Here is an 18,983-nt window from a genome sequence, read left to right as displayed (position 1 = left end):
TCAGTCAGTGGGCACCCCCTTAGGTACCGATATATCCAAATACCCTATAGGTAAAAATCATCAAAATTCATTCCAAATATGCCATAAACCTATAAATAGCTCAAAATGATCTTTAAATTTGTAAAAAGAGGCCATTTAATAGAATTCTGTCAATTTAACATAGAAAAAACTCTTTTCAAGTCAAAAAAAAAAATATTAAAAAAATGACCTAAAATGTGCATTTTGAAAAAATATAAAATTTTCCATGCTAATTTCTGGAGAAATTTATGTATGTGCACCTGGTGAATTTTTGTGAGGTAAATATATTGTTTCTAAGCTGTTTATACATAATAATAAACTTGTATTATCATTAAGGATAATATTGAAATTTTTGTAGTACATTTATGTATGTTTTTCAAATTTTCTAGGAAGTGGTTGCTAAGGAAAAACATGCTTGGTAACCAAGGTGTTAGAAATATTTGAATGTTACTGTTGATGCCAAATCTTAAAATCCACTTGCTCAAGTGTAGATATCCTTTACTACATGAATATTATAATTCCATTTCATACTTTTTTTTAGTGATGTATACACGAGTCAATTACTTTCAAATTCCTACTATTTTCAGCTGTAAAATATGTGTTGCTATGGAACTTGTTTAGCTTGACAACAAAGTATAAAATAAAGTATGCAGTGATCAAATACTCAAATGTTTGTTGTTTTGTATCATTTTAAACAAAAATTTCATTGATTTATGATTTGAGATAAATCACCCTCTGCATGATTCTTAGGTGGACTGGTACTTAAATAGAGAACGATTTTATGAATAAAAATATGGGTAAAACATACATAGAAAGGGAGACATACGGTTTTATGAAAATGCAAGGTCCAATCTCATCTGATGTCACATAGTGCACATGATAGCAACAATATACAACCCTACATGTAAATCGTCCTTAACATGCATGAAATATTTGCCACCGGATGTTAAGAATCAATCAACCAATTAATCAATACAAAACTTATAACTAGTAGTCCCTCAAAAAGAACTTAAATTGAACACATAATAAACTACGCATGTCATTACCACTTTGGCGTATTTAAATAATAATCGTGGATTTTATGTGAGAGAAGAAAACGCGAACCTCATTTCAACTCTATTCATTTAGAATTATAGATTGCAAGATACTGACTGATATAAAAACTTATCAACTATCCAAAAACGATCCATAGTATTTTTACGTGACTCCCTTTCTTATTTCCAATATCCCTAATAGAGACATTAAATGTAATGGGACTCTTTTGATTTATTAGTATATATTATTTATTGGACATATTACATAATACCATCAGCAATTAATTTTATCTAATTCAGACATTGCTGTCTTTTATTTCATACAAACCATAAACTAAACGTAAAAACTATTATCATGTCTATGCTATATAGGCAATCGTTTATAATCACTTCAAAGATAATTTACCTCGCATCAATACAAAACACGATTTTCCAATTTAACATGAACAAGCTTGGCATTTAACTAACCATGCTAGATAATTTGATGGCCTACAATAATGTAAGAAAATATAACTCTTCTGTTATTATTAGTAGACGTTAACTAACCATGCTAGATAATTTGATGGCCTACAATAATGTAAGAAAAGATAACTCTTCTGTTAATGTTAGTAGACGTTAACTAACCATGCTAGATAATTTGATGGCCTACAACAATGTAAGAAAATATATCTCTTCTGTTAATATTTGCAGACAGGCAAACTATCAACTTGATGATCTTCTAGCGGTATTCGACGCTATGACGCATTTGATATTTTTTCCAAATTGATCACTTTTAGGTATTTGGAAAATCTTGATTCAAAATTGTTTTTGATCTTAAGCTTGACCACATTTTTCGTTGTTCATCAAATTGTGTACATTATATCAGAATAATTCCATGAAAAAAACATAACGGTGACCCCTTTTGAAGTTGAATGATCGTTCCCCAACATGTATATCTATTCGTGACTTCATCATCAAAAATACATTGACAAATAATAAGTGAGTTGTGGAAAACTTGAACAAATCAAAAGCTTAAACACATCACAATAATGGAAAACAACTGTCATATTCCCGACCAAAATTTTGTCATCCGTTTAGAAACTATCTTAAGTATATTAGAACCTCAAAGTACATTCTTTGTGATACTGTAAATTGTGGAAAAGCTTAAAACCTTTGGCACTGGAATGAAATAAATTCAGGGAAATTTGGACATATGTCATTTGTTTTTAGTAAATATTATATAAAGATATGCAAACAACTAAGTTCAGGCAATGTAGCATGGTACGTTATATTGGATAGCGGAATTAACAAAAAATAAAGAAAACGTAAGTAACGGATAATTGTCTATTGAACTAGTTGAATGTTATTTGTGATCTTGTAAGTAAAGGGAAACTATTGAACGATTTGAATGTTATTTGTTTTTACATCGTGTAAGTAAAGGGTAACTATGTATATTGAACGATCTGAATGTTAGCTGTTTTTACATCTTGTATGATTGATTATATGTCAATGAACGTTGTATTTCTTCGCCTTTTTATTCAAATATTTCCTGCATCTCAATAAATAAGTCGATCGAGAAGTTTCAAATGCAAATTTTACACGACTATTATCAATTTATCAAATTTAATTGAAAATCTGTTAGCACTTAAAATGCTATGATTGAACCCGTTTCTTCCAAATGTTGCTACAAATGGTTTTCTCGCGGATTTATTGATTTGTCTTCCGCTACAACTAAATTCCCATGTAAAACTTATTATTGGATATAAAAGGCTCTTAAACCATGTTAGTTACATTCAAAGTCGTTCTTAGGCTATAATGATTTTGGTAAAACATATTGGCCGTTTTGTTCACAGCATCAATGGATACGTTATAGTGTCTATACAAGGTAGGTTATTTATAACAAATAAAACACGTAAGTCTTCTTTTGGTGTTAGGTACAACGTTAGCTGTTTACTAATATAACTTTACAAGCATAAGTGCAGAAGGTTGTTTCCCATGTAATTGTAAATTGTTTGGCTGCAGTCACGTCGACTTTTACACTTTTACATTACACATAGACTTTATGTTTTTTTTCGAATAAATAAGTTAATTTTGTTCTTAAATAATTGTTGTAAATCATGTTTCCTATATCAAACAAAAGTACATTAAATCTGATTTTGTTGTACATTTATCAATTCCTCTCCATTATGCTTTTCGGTTGTTGATTTATACTTAAAAAGAAAACAATAAAAGCAAATACAATACCAAAAATGTCTGTTGATTGTGTTTAACATAAAAAAAATAGTTTATGAAAATAAGAAAATTTCGTCTCTTCTTCTCAGTACAAAGAAAGGAAACCATTTATGGTATTCCCAACTCAATAGGTAACTCTTATTTGATGACATGAAAATAATTAGTACGACCATTTTAAGAACATTTTAAGTTTATTATGTGAATTATTCGAAGGTCTAAGACTTTGTATATCTTGTTAAAATTTAATTTTCAGTTATGAAAATCAATGATCTTTACCATCGTATTTGAATATTACTTTCAATTGTTTTGATCCGAGAGCCTCTGATGAGTCTTGTGTGGACTAAAAGCGTTTCTAAGGTACATGATTAGCTTGTATCGTTGATAAGTTTAGTAGTGAACCACTATCATAGGATGTAGTTTTTCTGTCATCTAGGTAATTCGTATAAAGGAATTCGAAGAGTTAACGCGAATTCCTGAATCAATCTTCTTGAAGAACTTCAGGCTTCAAACATAGAAAACAAACGATATATAAAAACATATAGTCAATATCAAAAGTAATGTTTATACTATTTATATTACTTCATATTTACATTTCAAATACATGTGTCAATGTTAAGATATCATATATATTGGATTTCCATCAACAAACTTATTTACTGAAAACGATTTAAATTGATATTTGCTTTTACTTTAATCATTTAGAGTAAGGAAGACTTTTCAAAAGTCTGAAATATTTACACGAATACTATAAAAAGTAAATGTTGCTAATTATAGAAAGCAATTATAGTATTCTACAGTTGAGTGCTAAGGACATTTCTTTTGCTTTATTTCACAGGAAAATAAAAAAAATTCTAAAGTGTTAGGAAATAGAATTTGAACTTTTCCAAGATCTTCACATTCAATTGACAAATCACGAAATACTCCTCTTGAGGGAGTTAAACATATACAGTATGATTTGCTACCATAATTTGTCTTTTGGCTGTATCCCCACTCCCTCCAGAAATATTAAAAGTTTACTCCATAGAATATAAGACAATTTTCAGATAAAGAGCAATGGTTACAGTTTTTTTTAAACCTGATGTGTAGTATACAGTATAAATAATATATTCCAATATCATACAACGGTTACTGCATAATTTTCCGTTTACGTATTCAGCACTCGTCTTTTCTGGATAATAAAATAATTGGAAAACTATAACGGTAAGTACTCCTATTTCCGGGCTGATTATTCTTATTTTTTACCCATGCAATTTGCGGTCATATAATTGACGTTTTAATAAGTAGAGGAATATTGTAATGATCGGTTCTGTCATTAAATGCTTATATCAACAGGAAGTATAATACATTGACCGTCACTGTTTAGATTGACTATTCCACAATCGAAATCACAGGCAATCATTGAGACGTATTTACATTAAATGATGTTAAAACTGTTTTATGATTTGGCGCAGTGTTGTGTTGTACGCACCCCGAAAGAGTCGTTGCAAGCGTAACTATTGAACGTCCAGTGAGCGTAACATGTAACGTTCCCATTCTGACTTGACGTGGCTGTCTATCTATACACCAAGGACAACATCAAGAACGCGCATTCTAGATATGGTTTCATTACAGGAATATAGAAGTCGAAGGAAGTTTCTATGCCATTGTCAACTCTTGTAGAAAAAAAAATCATATTTTATCTTACTTTCAAAGCATTTTTATAATGACCTTTATTTTCGGCTTTATTCGTTAATTTAAAAGAGCCTACCAGGATATAGGTTGCCATAGACAACACACAACAGGGCTCTTGCTTAATTATGAACACAGTATCATATGGAGGTGTTAAATAAATTATTGAGGCAACCAACCTTTCAATCTCTATCAATAAATTACTTAAGTAGTCGACAACTAAAAAGCTGATTCATAATGTTTCCCCTACCAGTGGTTAAGAGCATCAAAATAAAATACAACTAAAGTCAAAAGTCAAAAGTCTTTTGTTCCACTTTACTGTGAAACAAATGTAATTTTATTTTATAACACAATTCGTACAATGAACGTTTTGGTGAAATATAATGAATCGATGAAACAAAAACGAATTAGCGGCTAGAGATGGGACTGAAAGTTTACCATTTGTGATATTATCCTGTAAATACTAATTCGTCTTTTACAGAGAAGACCATTTCTTTTACGTCTAAGATATACATTGTTCAAAATGCATTTTATTCAGTTTCACTTAAAACAATTTATTGGATGGAACATTTTTAACTACATAAGAATATAGTCGAGTCTAATTAAAAAACCAAAATAACAATGAAGTTTCCACCGACAAAAAATCTTTATGCGAAAACCAAATAATAACGTAGTTTCTATGGACAAAAATTTCTTATGAGGAGATCGAATAATGACAGAGTTTCTTACAGACACGTATATATGTATATAGTTGACTTACTATGATTGTAGATTTACAGATCTCTAGACAAATCAAATTACCTCTAAAGATGCCAACAACAAACGTTATCAATGCGCCAATCAATACTGATAAAGAATCACTTGAAGATAGACGACCTCTGGGAAACTTGTTGACTGTTTTACTGTTATTCATGTAAATGCAATTACTGTTTATAGGTAGTTATTGTATCCTCCGAGGGACGTATAATTATCCTGCTTAATATAGCTGGAAATTATCAAAGTCAATTTACTTAGCACAGTTATGTGCAAACCAACTCTAATTTGCTATACCGTATGTGAAGGACTAGCAATTTAAACCAAATTACACATAATAAAAAGACTTTAATGTAAAAAGTCCTAGAGTCAAATCAAATTGTAGTAAAAAAAGCCTGTAATATCAAATAAAATCTTAGAATTGTAGAAAACGCCAACGATGACTAGTATGTCATTGCCAATTAAAGGCTTTCACTTAAATGATAATTATGGATGGCTGTGAAGTTTGTGTCCAGCGGCATATCAAATGCATATCCAGGTCGAGAAATGTGTTTATGCTATATGAACATTATTTTTACAACTTGTGACTGGGATGGAAAGTTGTCTTAATGGCACCAATACCACATCTTCTTATATATAATTAAAGCTGCTTTGCTCATTAACAGACCAACACTCTGAGTAATCTTTTTAGTGTGCTTTAGCTCATAAGGTGACAGCAGAAATATCATTATCCCCGGCTTAGTATATTTCTATGATTTTGATTGGTTAACGCACGTCGTTACAAAACCAATAGCCCATGAGTGTTGCTAACCCATAACCCCGGACGTTGCTACCCATTGCATCGCGGGAAATTCATGCGTGTTTTCCTTAGTTCCATGGTTGTTCCTTATGAAATATCGAATTCTGTAGATTATCCATGTTGTCTGTATAACTAGATAATTAATACACTAACGATTTTATCTTATTATATCGATTATTGGCACTCATTTTAGTAAATGCATCACTATTCTTCCATATTGTCAATGAATGGGACTACTGACCTAGCTGTGCATATGACACCCGTTGATGTCACACCGTCTATGATGTTACTCTCACAACTTGACCAATTTCACTTTCTCTGTCTTTAGATTATAAACGTCTTATATTTGTCTACCCATAGGGTTCTACCTAAGTACCCTACACCCCGCTAAAAATATGTCAAAATCCCAAATTTCAATAAAAGATATTGAAAAAATGAAAAATTGTTACTTTCACGTTAAATTTTGTGGTCGAATTTCTCTAAACATTTCCGGATTTAGATTAAGACCGAGAATAAATTCGTTATCTACCTTCATATCCGTAGATAACTTATAATATACCTGGAAACAATATTTTGACTCCGAGCCTTTCCACTTATTTCTCGATACCGCGTACTTAGTGGAAAACCAGCAAATACAAGTTATAAAGTTTGGGTTTTATCCAGCCGCGGTTTGAATCCACATCCTACTTTAACGAATTAGATCAAAACTTCAACAAGATTTGAAGACAACCGAGGCCTTGCATTTATACACATTATTTTACTTAGACTTACGGAATTCAACCAATCACATTATGGATAAGAGTTTCGAGTTCTTTATACTCCACGAACTGAGTAAAGTTTTATAACTCTCGAGTTTTTTGTACGCATACTTCAATATCGACCAATCCAAATACTGGGTTTCATGTTTCGAGTATGATTTTTGTGCTCCGAGCACAGAGCAAAATTGTATGACATCAACCCCAGATCGTGCGTTCACTAGATACAGAACTCACCAGAAGATTTTTTACAAACTTGTTTCTTATTTAATGTAATTATTGTACAGATAAATAAATGTTGATAATAAAGATACTAGACTCAAAAATAAGATACACAGCTATATATGAAATTAATGTCATCATACTAAAATGTTTTTGAAAGTGGTAGGGTTACTTATAAATGCATTTAATTCCTATAAGGTTTTTTTTTAAATCATTTTCTGAAATTCATGAAGCAGCACTGAACAGCCTCTTATCTCTAATTTTTTAAATCTGTTTAAAATTGAAAAAAATATTTGTATATAAAATAAAATAGAGAATGGAAACTAGGAATGTGTCATAGAGACAGCAACCCGATTAAAGAATAAAATAAAACGAGCCGAGGGCTATCAAAAGGTCTTCGACACAGCGAGAAAAATTCTGCCTCTGAGGATGGTTTAAAAATTAAGTATGTTTTATATTTGCAGTGAAATGTGCAACGGAAATAAAAGTTGCAGCCATTCGTTCGATTTTGATTACATACCTTCAGTATATAGTACATTATGAAAACGCCCTTTCCTACTTAAAAGTTTTAATATATGTAAATTGTCTTGCGTTGATCATTTATATATAATAATAGTCTTTTAAAGCATAGCAAGCCATCTATCTCCATTATTACTCAATCTGTCAATCAGATTGCTGAATTACCAAACAAAATAATCACATTCTTATGCAAAAGTAAAACATTTATCATTCTTTAATAATCCGTACTTTATACAATGTCTCTGTATTTAAAATAGAAAACATGAGCCTGAAATAGTAATCTTCACTTTAGATTCCATTAATGCTATCATATATTCCTCGTTGATAATCGAATACAGACTAAATTTAATGTAAATCAACAGCTAGGCTCGGGATTACTGAGAAAAATGCAACAATTATATCGATCTGTATGATTATTGGGGAAATGTCACGTGGAATGATTGGGGAATCACCACGTGGTATGATTGGGGAATCGTCACGTGGTATGATTGGGGAATCGACACTTTGCTTTGTTTTTATACCTTGTTTGATCAATTCAACAATGGCGTAGGACAATAAAACAACTCTAAGCTTTGGAATTCACAAGAAGTAAAACTGCAATAACTTCCTGTTAAAACGAATGAAAATTTGAAAACTACTGTTATAATGTAAAATAATTGGACAAGTGCGTTTTTATTGTACACATATGACATATAAACATTCTTAGATTGTATACAACATTTGATACGTTATTCAGAAAACTGCATTTCAAATAGACTTTATATGCAATTTGATAATTACTTATATACTTTATAAGTGATGTATTAATTGTTCAATTTACTTTCTAGACTATGGAATAATTGTTCGATGACATAACAAGCCAACGATGATCTTACTAAGGATATGATATCACCCGTTCTAATAATATGGGCTTTTCTGTCGGTTCTGGTTTCCGGTTTAACTACGTATGCATTCGTTCAGCCTGTGTGGCTTGTTGGTTCCAATCTGTTGGATACGTTTGGAATGATAAGTTTGTGTTTATCAAGAACAGTATTTCTCGGAGGAAGTTTAAAACAGGAATGTGAGTTTTATGGTGGATATTTCAATTTGGGAAACTTGCCGTCTGGAGCATGGCAGGCGGCGTGTGTTTTATATGGGGCAGGATGTGTACTTCTTTCATGCGGAGCATTCCTAGCTGTTTGTACATCGTGCATTCCATGTGATGTTGTTAGGACTGTTACCGTTATGGCAGGATATGTACAGTTTGTAGCAGGTAAGTTGTTAGGACTGTTACAGTTATGGCAGGATATGTACAGTTTGTAGCAAGTAAGTTGTTAGGAGTATTACAGTTATGGCAGGATATGTACAGTTTGTAGCAGGTAAGCTGTTAGGACTGTTACAGTTATGGCAGGATATGTACAGTTTGTAGCAGGTAAGCTGTTAGGACTGTTACAGTTATGTCAGGATATGTAAAGTTTGTAGCAGGTAAGTTGTTAGGAGTATTACAGTTATGGCAGGATATGTACAGTTTGTAGCAGGTAAGTTGTTAGGACTGTTACAGTTATGGCAGGATATGTAGAGTTTATAGCAGGTAAGTTGTTAGGACTGTTACAGTTATGGCAGGATATGTACAGTTTGTAGCAGGTAAGCTGTTAGGACTGTTACAGTTATAGCAGGTTATGTACAGTTTATAGCAGGTAAGTTGTTAGGACTGTTACAGTTATGGCAGGATATGTACAGTTTGTAGCAGGTAAGTTGTTAGGACTGTTACAGTTATAGCAGGTTATGTACAGTTTATAGCAGGTAAGTTGTTAGGACTGTTACAGTTATGGCAGGATATGTACAGTTTGTAGCAGGTAAGTTGTTAGGACTGTTACAGTTATGGCAGGATATGTACAGTTTGTAGCAGGTAAGCTGTTAGGACTGTTACAGTTATGGCAGGATATGTACAGTTTGTAGCAGGTAAGCTGTTAGGACTGTAACAGTTATGGCAGGATATGTACAGTTTGTAGCAGGTAAGCTGTTAGGACTGTTACCGTTATGGCAGGATATGTACAGTTTGTAGCAGGTAAGCTGTTAGGACTGTTACAGTTATGGCAAAATATGTACAGTTTGTAGCAGGTAAGTTGTTAGTTGATTGTATAGTTCTGACTGGAAGGTTTTCAGAACGGTAACATATATGACAGGCTATGTATAAAAAAGTAAATATGGTATAACTAACGGCCTTATGTGTGTACACAACCGCAATGTCCACTTTGTAGCAGCAAGGTTGCTTGGACGGTGACGTGTATGGTATGTACATTGGATCAATGGTCGAAGATGGTTTATTGGATTGCAAGAAAAACTAATAATTTCTAGAAGATGTATTACACAACACATGAGATAACAATTTCATTAATGTAATAGACTTCATTTTTTTCAAGATATCGTATTCACAACAATTTGCTACAGTAAATTCCCTGCGTTTTTGTAGTTTTAACTTAATTGTAACACCAATAACTTAACTATGTGTTAACATAAACATTATGTTATGTCTGTGTTATCAGTACCAAGAGGAGGTTTTTATGGCGAAGTGTTGTTAAATTGTACCATTTGATTAATTGGAAATGCAAAAACATACATGCATACATGTACCAGTATCTTAGTAAAATTGGACAATATTGAAGAATAACGAGTTACATATAAAATAATCAAACTTAATAATATACATGTACTTACAGACACAATTTGCACGTGCGATAGATTTATATTTTATAGATTATAAATAAATTTGGGATTTTTCAAAAATATGATAAGCATTTTCTCAACATGACTCTGAAGATAAGAAACAAAGATAAACCATCATTGTATCTTTTTCACGAGAAGATTGCACTTTATTTAAATGAATTTGTTTTATTTCCTTATCATCTGTTTGTTTAACACTAAATAGTGTTTTTATTAAAAGCAGGAGCTGATTGAGATTTGAGGTTAACACGTGAGTAACCATAACAGCTTCGACAAGCAAAAGCCCAACTGTTTTACAACGAATGGGGATATTCTATATGAACAATTGAAGCGCAGTACAGCCAAAAAGAATAATAAAAAAAAGAGAATAATTCACTATTTTAATCTCGATTACGTTTACGTTAACTACAACACAAGTTTAACAAAACACAGGGCAGCATACAGTCCTCAACAACGACAGGTATCTGCATAATATGCCAAGCTTTTAATCACACGGAGTCTGTACAAGTTGCGAAGAAACTTAACAGAAACCCTCACAAATCTACCATGTAAACACCATATTCTTAATTAGCAAAAGACGAGGTTCCTGACTTGGGACAGGTACATGTGAAGGGTTTCACTTTGAGTGGTATTTGTTTTCTACGTTTGAATTTCCAGCCTTTGTGTGTATCAGTTTGCTGAGTTTCAATGGATTTGTTGTATACATTTATCACAAATTAGTCTTCATAAGTGAATGAAACATATTTTTGTTTTGTTCATGCTTATATTCCCTCGATTTTAGTTTGTAACCTGGATTTGTTTTCTCTCATCCGATTAAAGACTTTTGAAAAGAAGTATTTATGGTATACTACTGTCGTCTTTATTTATGAATAATTTATATCATACTCCATTTTCTTTTATAACGACCTAAATTTTTGATAAAGGCACTTGAATAATTGGTTTCCTTTGAAATATAAAACTTCTATCAATAGTAATTAGCAGTTGAATATCAAGCACGTAAAGATATAAAATAATTATTACACAGTTCATAAAGTTAGGTTATAGTTAGTAAAAGGACAAAAGTTTAAATTATAGCCAACTAAATAAATCAACCAGAATACTAAAATAATGAAATGTAATATTTAATCAATATATCGATTTCTGCTAAGTTTTCGTTTAACATTTACAAGCAAGTAACAATGCCTTACTTTTATGAGATTGTTATGAATCAGGCCATGCTTTTTCTTGTTTAAAAGGTTGCACATTATTCGCGTTAGGACCTTTTATAACCAACTATATTGTCTGCATAATCTTCATTGTTGAAGGCCGAACAATGACTTATATAAGTGATTATATGTTTGTCCCTAATATTTTATTAACTGTGCATTTGCATTCAGGTATCGCAGATCAATTGTTTTCGTTCATAGTGTGTTAATTTACGTTTTTTATTGAGTCAAGCCATCCAATTGATATTTTATCGTGTGGTTTTCTATGTTGTGATGTTATGCTATTGTTTCAGAAAAAGGGAGAAGGTTTGATACCATTAAAACGTTGAATCCCGCTCCAAATGTTTGTACCTGTCCTGAGTCAGGAATCTGATGTACAGTAGCAGGGTTTCCGCTGGCGGTCGCCATTTTCGTAATTTGCGAAAAAATAATAATTGTGGCGATTAAAATTCGTCATTGGCGAAAGAATTTGTCGAAAGAAATATTTCTAACGATTTATTTTCAGCCATCTTGTTTATTTCCATTTTTCGGGTTTCTCTGACTTTACCGATCAGACAATAGTCGGAATTCACCTTGAACTCGTTAAGACTTTGACAGAAAATCAATTATCAGCTGATTGCATTCATAGCTATCGACATCAAAGGACTAATTAATAAAATTGTTGATTGTATGATATGACAAAATGATATGGTTAAATGGCTTCTGTCCCATGTCACAAAATGAATTTATTAACCACTTTGCGACGCACGTGTTTGAAGCAATTTTTTTTCGCTTCGTCTCCTTCTTTTAATGATAGTCCAGAAAAGAAATTTGTTGTTATGACGAAAAATGTTCAAAACCAAGAAAGGTCTCTGATTTAAAACTTTATCATTTAACTTTCATATAGATCATGGATTTGAGTGGGTACTTCAAAGTCTTTTCAGTGACACACGTGTTTCAAGCATATAATTTTACTTATTTACGATGGTCTAGAAAAGACAACTGTCGTTATGAAGAAATCTATTCCAAAGTTTGGCATGAGAGTTACCCTTCAGTGTAATAACTACACATTACACGAGGGATAAATTCCAAGTGATAAGATGGATCGATTTTTTGTAAAAAACACTTTTTATTTAGGGAGGGGGCTGGAAAAAAAGGAAAATTTTAAAAGAAAATATATTTGTGTTACTTGGCAAAAACAATAATAAAGTGGCGAAAAATATATTGTTTTGGCGAAAGAGTTGGCGAAAAAATAATTGACCCAGGGGAAACCCTGCAGTAGTTGTCGTTTGTTTATGTAATTTATACGTGTTTCTCGTTTCTCGTCTTTTATATAGATAAGACCGTTGGTTTCCCCGTTTGAAGGTTTTACATTTAGTAATTTTAGGTGGATAGTTGTCTCATTGGCACTCACACCACATCTGCATCAATAAATCATCAAACAGTGCCTAAGTCGCAAATTTACTACTAACCGTGTATTGAAATAAGCCCCGCCTCCCTACTAACCTAATATTGAATATACACAGTCTCCACGAGGTCGCTTTTAACCAATCATATTCCTAGAAATGTATAGGAGGTAAGATAAATAATCGTCTTATAAAGAAAAAAAATATTATGGAACACCTCTGACATTACAAACGGAATATAATTTAAGACGTGACTGCCTATTTATTTATTTATTCAGAACGCTTTAAGCAAGTCATTCGTTGAGCTTTTTAGGCATATGAATGAGATAAGAAAATGATTATAGATTTGTATTATATAACATGCATTGTTTACATTGATAGTAACACCACAGTTTCGTCTTTCTTAATATTGAGGAGCGTTCTCAAATTTATTTGGGAAAGGAATATTGACATAAAATATATGATTTTCCCATTGGTATATCATGCCGCTTTAAGTTTGATTTATTGCAATAAGACAGTACATATTCAGCTACGATATTTGAGAGTCCGTTTCTATTTATGTTGGCTTTCGATTTTGATACAGTTCCGTTTTTCCTTGTTCTGTTGTTTTCCACATATTGTTGGTGTGATGCTCTCTATCTTAGGGAATACTACTGTTGCCTTTATTTGATGGCATGAAACTAAACTCAAATAAAAAGTACAGCAGAAAATTAAGAAATCAGAATTTTTAAAGGGACAACTAAGTTTCTCCTGTGGTTTGTAGCAGGCATTTATATTAAAAGGGATGTTTATTCGCATAGTTCAAAAGAAGTTTTCAAACTCTCATGTTTTTTATTTCGTCTTTCGAAAAATGGTCAAGGATAAGGGTAATAAAACTTCAACGCTTCTATCATTTAGATTATTACACATTGAGTCGATAATAAAAAAAGTTTATAAGCCATTGAATAAGGAGAGGGGATGGATGTGTGTGTAAGAAATGTGTTTATTGAATTGGTTTGAATAAAATGGATAAAATAGCCGACATACAAAAACTGTGATTTAACTTTTTTGGGGTTATATTTTTTTAATATTTGCGTATGAATTATTGTCATTGTTAAAACAGTTTCGGGGAGAACTTTGCTAACTTAATAACAATTCAAAAAATGAACAGAATCATACACATCCGGGCAATATCAATTATTCTAATCAATAAAACGGAAATGGTACATGATGTATTGCTTCCAACCGGAAATAAGAAATTCTACCTATTAATTTTCAAAATTTGGAAGGAAATTCAAATGAAGCAAAAACATTCAATATAACCATACATAAAAAGTGACATGACATTAGATTATGAATGAATTAGAACATACGTACTGTTCTTACTTCGAATATAACTGAAGTTGGAGAATCTCCAATAGCTCGCAAGAAACTCAAATTCCCAAAATGATGTGAAAGTTTCCTAACAATCACTGAATCAATGCTAAAAAACTTAAATGGCGACAAATACAATTAAATTTAACGTAAACGTTTAGAAAATATAACTGTCTGATAGTCTGTTAATTGTAAAAAGTAAAATCACAAAAATACTGAACTCAGAGGAAAGTCAATTAGGAAAGTCCATAATCACATGGCAAAATCAAATAACAAAACGCATCAAAAACGAATGGACAAGAACTCTCTCCGTAATATTCAAAGATTATTCCAAAACACAGATGTCGTTCGAGATTACATTGTTATCATATACTTATTGTAACGGGTCTGATTTCATTGGAATCTACCACTTTTATGTTTACGTTTGTGTCTTTGTTTCTGGGTTCATGACCTGGTTATATAGCACAAACAAAAAGAAAATTATGAGACCCCCTTTACAACCCAATAAACCCAACAAGCAAACGAAAAACAAAAGCAGGAAAACAACAAAAATGTACAACAACTAAAAGAAACCAAATTATACCTACATTGTATTAAGAAATAGAAGTAAAAAGGCTAGAAAATTTAAAAGGAAACATGTAACGCGCGTCTGGCGTATAAAATTATAATCCTGGTACTTTTGATAACTATTATGTCTCTGACCAAATTCATATGTTTTATAGTCTGATATCTTGCTCTTCCATATTGCTAACGTGTGACATATTTTTTTTATTTCAGTCTTGGTAATGATTGCAGGATTATTTATTTACCCACTAGGATTTGGATCATCGTTTATAAGACAATACTGTGGATCTAAATCCGTCATGTACCAGGCGTACGACTGCTCAATAGGCTGGAGTTTTGTACTAGCTGTAACAGGGACGTGCCTAGCCATGTTTTGTCCAGTTCTGTCACGGTTTACAGACATGAAAGGGCGAGACATACTGCCCTAATCGGTATCCTCGGGAGATATTATGAAGGACTAAAGCATAAATCAATAGACAAACCAAAGTCATTAATAACTCACCTTGAAATGGATGTAAGCTTTTCGAAAGGGTATACATGTGTATGGAAAATTAAGAAGTCCCAATACGTTACTGCTGATGAGCTTAGTAGCTACAGTTTTTTAGCATATCAACGTTTAGTTCAAATAGTGAGTTCAGACATGAAATGGTAAAACCACCTCAACCATCTACAATAATATACATAATGATACTTAGATGTAGAAACTTGAACATGTAGAATTAGTAGTGAGTAGTGTTCAAGCTTGATAGAGAATGATTTGTTATATAATGATCTCCAAGGCTTAATATGCCTTAATCGTGTCAAAGCAATAATTAATGAACAATTATCGTTGGTATTTGTCAAATTGTTTCCTTGTTATGTTTAATTAATAAAAGCAACACTGTCAAATTAAAAAGTTATCTTCATCTATTCTTGGTAATAAAAATAGAAAAAAAACCACAATAAAACACAGCGAGGAATCTGATGATTAGTACTTTTCGTTTGTTGAAGTGTTCTCGTTACTTGCTTTTTTTTACCATGCAGATCAAACAATCAATTACCACATTTACAAAAAAGAAATGTAACTAACAAATTTGCATAATTTGGTGGTACATACACTAATCTACAGTACAGTATTGTGCGGAACACGCATGCTTTATTAGTGACATAAAAGGTTGAAACATAGAAAACTTCCAAATTCTGGGTTTTAACAAAAAGGTTAACACAATGTTATGAAAAGCACACCTTTGCATCTATTTAAATCCTGAAATAAACATTGATAATTGAAAGACAGACCTACAAGATGTGTTTTAGCAAAAGGGATAAGGATCTGACCTCTGTATCCGGAAAGTCCTTTATCAATTAGGGACGACCGAAAATGACTATTACACAACTCGACTATGATATATAAACATGTGATATTGTAACGTAAACAACCAATTATTAACAGGATACGATCTGCCAATTAATCGTCAGTCAATATCTCATAGGGGTTAATGTAATTATATATCAATTTAATTAACCAACTTAAAGCAGTAATGTTTCGAAAACTTCTGTAGAAAATTAAAAAAAAATACTCCGAGGAAAATTCAAAAAGAAAATAAAATTCAAAAGCTCAAACACATCAAACGAATGGACAACAATTGTCATATTTCTAACTTTGTACAGACATTTTCTAATGAAGAAAATAGTGTATTTAACCTGGTTTTACAGCTAATTTCACCTCTCACTTTTATGACAGTCATAAAAACTTCCATTATATTGACGATGATGTATGAACAAAACAAAAAACTTTATAGATAAAAATGTTTAAAAAATAGTTGTACAGCTGCCAATATTGTGTTATTATCATTTTTAATTACTCTAAAGCAAACAAATATGTTAACAAACATCAACCATAGATCACGGGTGTCATTCGGTTTATCGAGAGAAATGATCGTGAAAGAATATCTAACGGCGGTCAAGTATTGAGAGACGATCGTGAAAGTTCTAGTAACGGATCGTGAAAGATATTTAATGAACATTCTAGTTCAGAATCTATGAAAAAATCGCTTAATTTCCAAAACGCGGAACAAATCCGAACAAAAAAATATGTCTGTCAAAATGGTTTAACTGTCTCAACATAACTGTGAAAGAAGATAAAGAAAACATTTAGTACTTTTTGAAAAAACACATAAGGCGCAATGCGAGTCTATGAAATTAATTACAAATAACACGCTTTTTGTACCTATAGTGGTCATATTTCAGAATATCATGATATGTTTGAAATCTAATCTTTGGTGTATCTGATAGTACAATAAAATTAAAGTATGTTCTTCCATTTACAGCGTTAATTTGTTTATGAAGACCTTGAATTTGTTGAATTTCCATTAAACTTGATAGTGAAAGACCAGGCAACGTATTATTTCGATCGTGAATAAAAATGCGTGTCCAGACTTAATAATAGTAATCAGAAATCAGTATTTCTTTTACCATTTGATAAATCTGCAAGTGGTTGAAGCCTGTAACTATTTTGATAAGGATAAACATTAAAGCTATTATCTTTTTTTCTTTTCAACACTTGACCTCCAAAGTTAAAAAAACAAAACAAATAACGTGTCTCAATAAGTGTGGAAGATTCAGCTCTGTGAATCGGTCTAGTGCACGTCAGGCAGAACCGACACTAGTTAGCCAATGATATGGATATGCAACGTTTAAACCAAAATGTCATCCATCAAACAAAAAAATCATAGCAAAAACAGCACATTTCATGTGTAATTTTGGATTGAACGATAACCAACATTTTGTGCAACAGAACTTTTTAAGTTCTTTATAAACAACGCAGATAAGGATACATACTATAGAATACCAAAGAGCAAATCCTTTAATGTCTTGTTTGCTTTACTTATGATAGTATACTAGTTGAACGTCTATAATATCAAGGGTTTTACTAAAAGTGTCAAATGCGCTTAAAATTTTCAATGTTTCATAAAAGAGGTCAAGGTCAGATAAACTTTGCCATGCACAGATCTCTACAAATATCCCGTACACCAAAAAGATGTGTTCAGATCCTTACAGTGCCTTAGAAACTGACAAATGTAAAAGTTAGGCTTGACCAATTAATTCGGAACATAAGGTCAAAAGTATATGAACCCTGACCGACAGCCAGGCATAGACATCTTACTATCATTTAATAAATCAAACACAATTGAAGTCATCATGGTCATATAAGAAAATGCAGACAGCCATGTACACCATACACGAAACACCTTGTCGCTATAGCATACATGTACAATGTATATATTCAAAAGGCCAAATAACATAAAACAAACATTGCCGAATGATGAATGTTAATGAGTTCAATGTTAGTTGAAACCTTGCACAAGTCGAAAATATACACCTTACAATCATAACAACATACAGTTATCCTAATGCTTAACGAATCCTCGATCCGGACTTGACCACTAAATGAATCTTCATACATGAAATGAGGCAAATTCAGGGTCAGGTGAATCCTTTATGACGGACATTTAGTTGATAGGATCCAATATACAAAATATGGGTATGTTATAACTCATGAAAAGTGAGAACTTAAAAAAAAGTCATCCTACAATCATCTACTGGTCTTGAAATACTTAAACCTATTGAGGATTTTGACCTATCTAGTCTTTCTCAATACCAATAACAAATATCAATTATCATAACATGGAAGAATAATTTGAACGTCTTCGTAGCATCAGATCTTTCACGATCCCTTTCACGATCTTCAAAAATGCGGTACGTGATCTTTCACGATCCAAAAAATCAATTTTGTGTAAATAGTTCTTTATTTACAA

General features: G+C 31.9%; 1 protein-coding gene across 1 annotated transcript; it reads left to right on the top strand.

Annotated features, from left to right (window-relative positions):
* Nucleotides 1-2,851: 2,851 nt before the first annotated feature.
* On the top strand, nucleotides 2,852-15,963 carry LOC134681568 (LHFPL tetraspan subfamily member 2a protein-like). The gene is made up of 3 exons (XM_063541216.1): nucleotides 2,852-2,916; nucleotides 8,807-9,231; nucleotides 15,403-15,963. Exons 2-3 carry the CDS (start codon nucleotides 8,862-8,864, stop codon nucleotides 15,615-15,617), a joined length of 585 nt encoding a protein of 194 aa, XP_063397286.1. The 5' UTR covers nucleotides 2,852-2,916; nucleotides 8,807-8,861; the 3' UTR covers nucleotides 15,618-15,963.
* Nucleotides 15,964-18,983: the final 3,020 nt, after the last annotated feature.

The sequence above is a fragment of the Mytilus trossulus genome, chromosome 8 (genome assembly GCF_036588685.1).
Source record: "Mytilus trossulus isolate FHL-02 chromosome 8, PNRI_Mtr1.1.1.hap1, whole genome shotgun sequence".
In the NCBI taxonomy this organism is placed as follows: domain Eukaryota; kingdom Metazoa; phylum Mollusca; class Bivalvia; order Mytilida; family Mytilidae; genus Mytilus; species Mytilus trossulus.
This window is presented reverse-complemented; position numbering and strand designations above follow the sequence as displayed.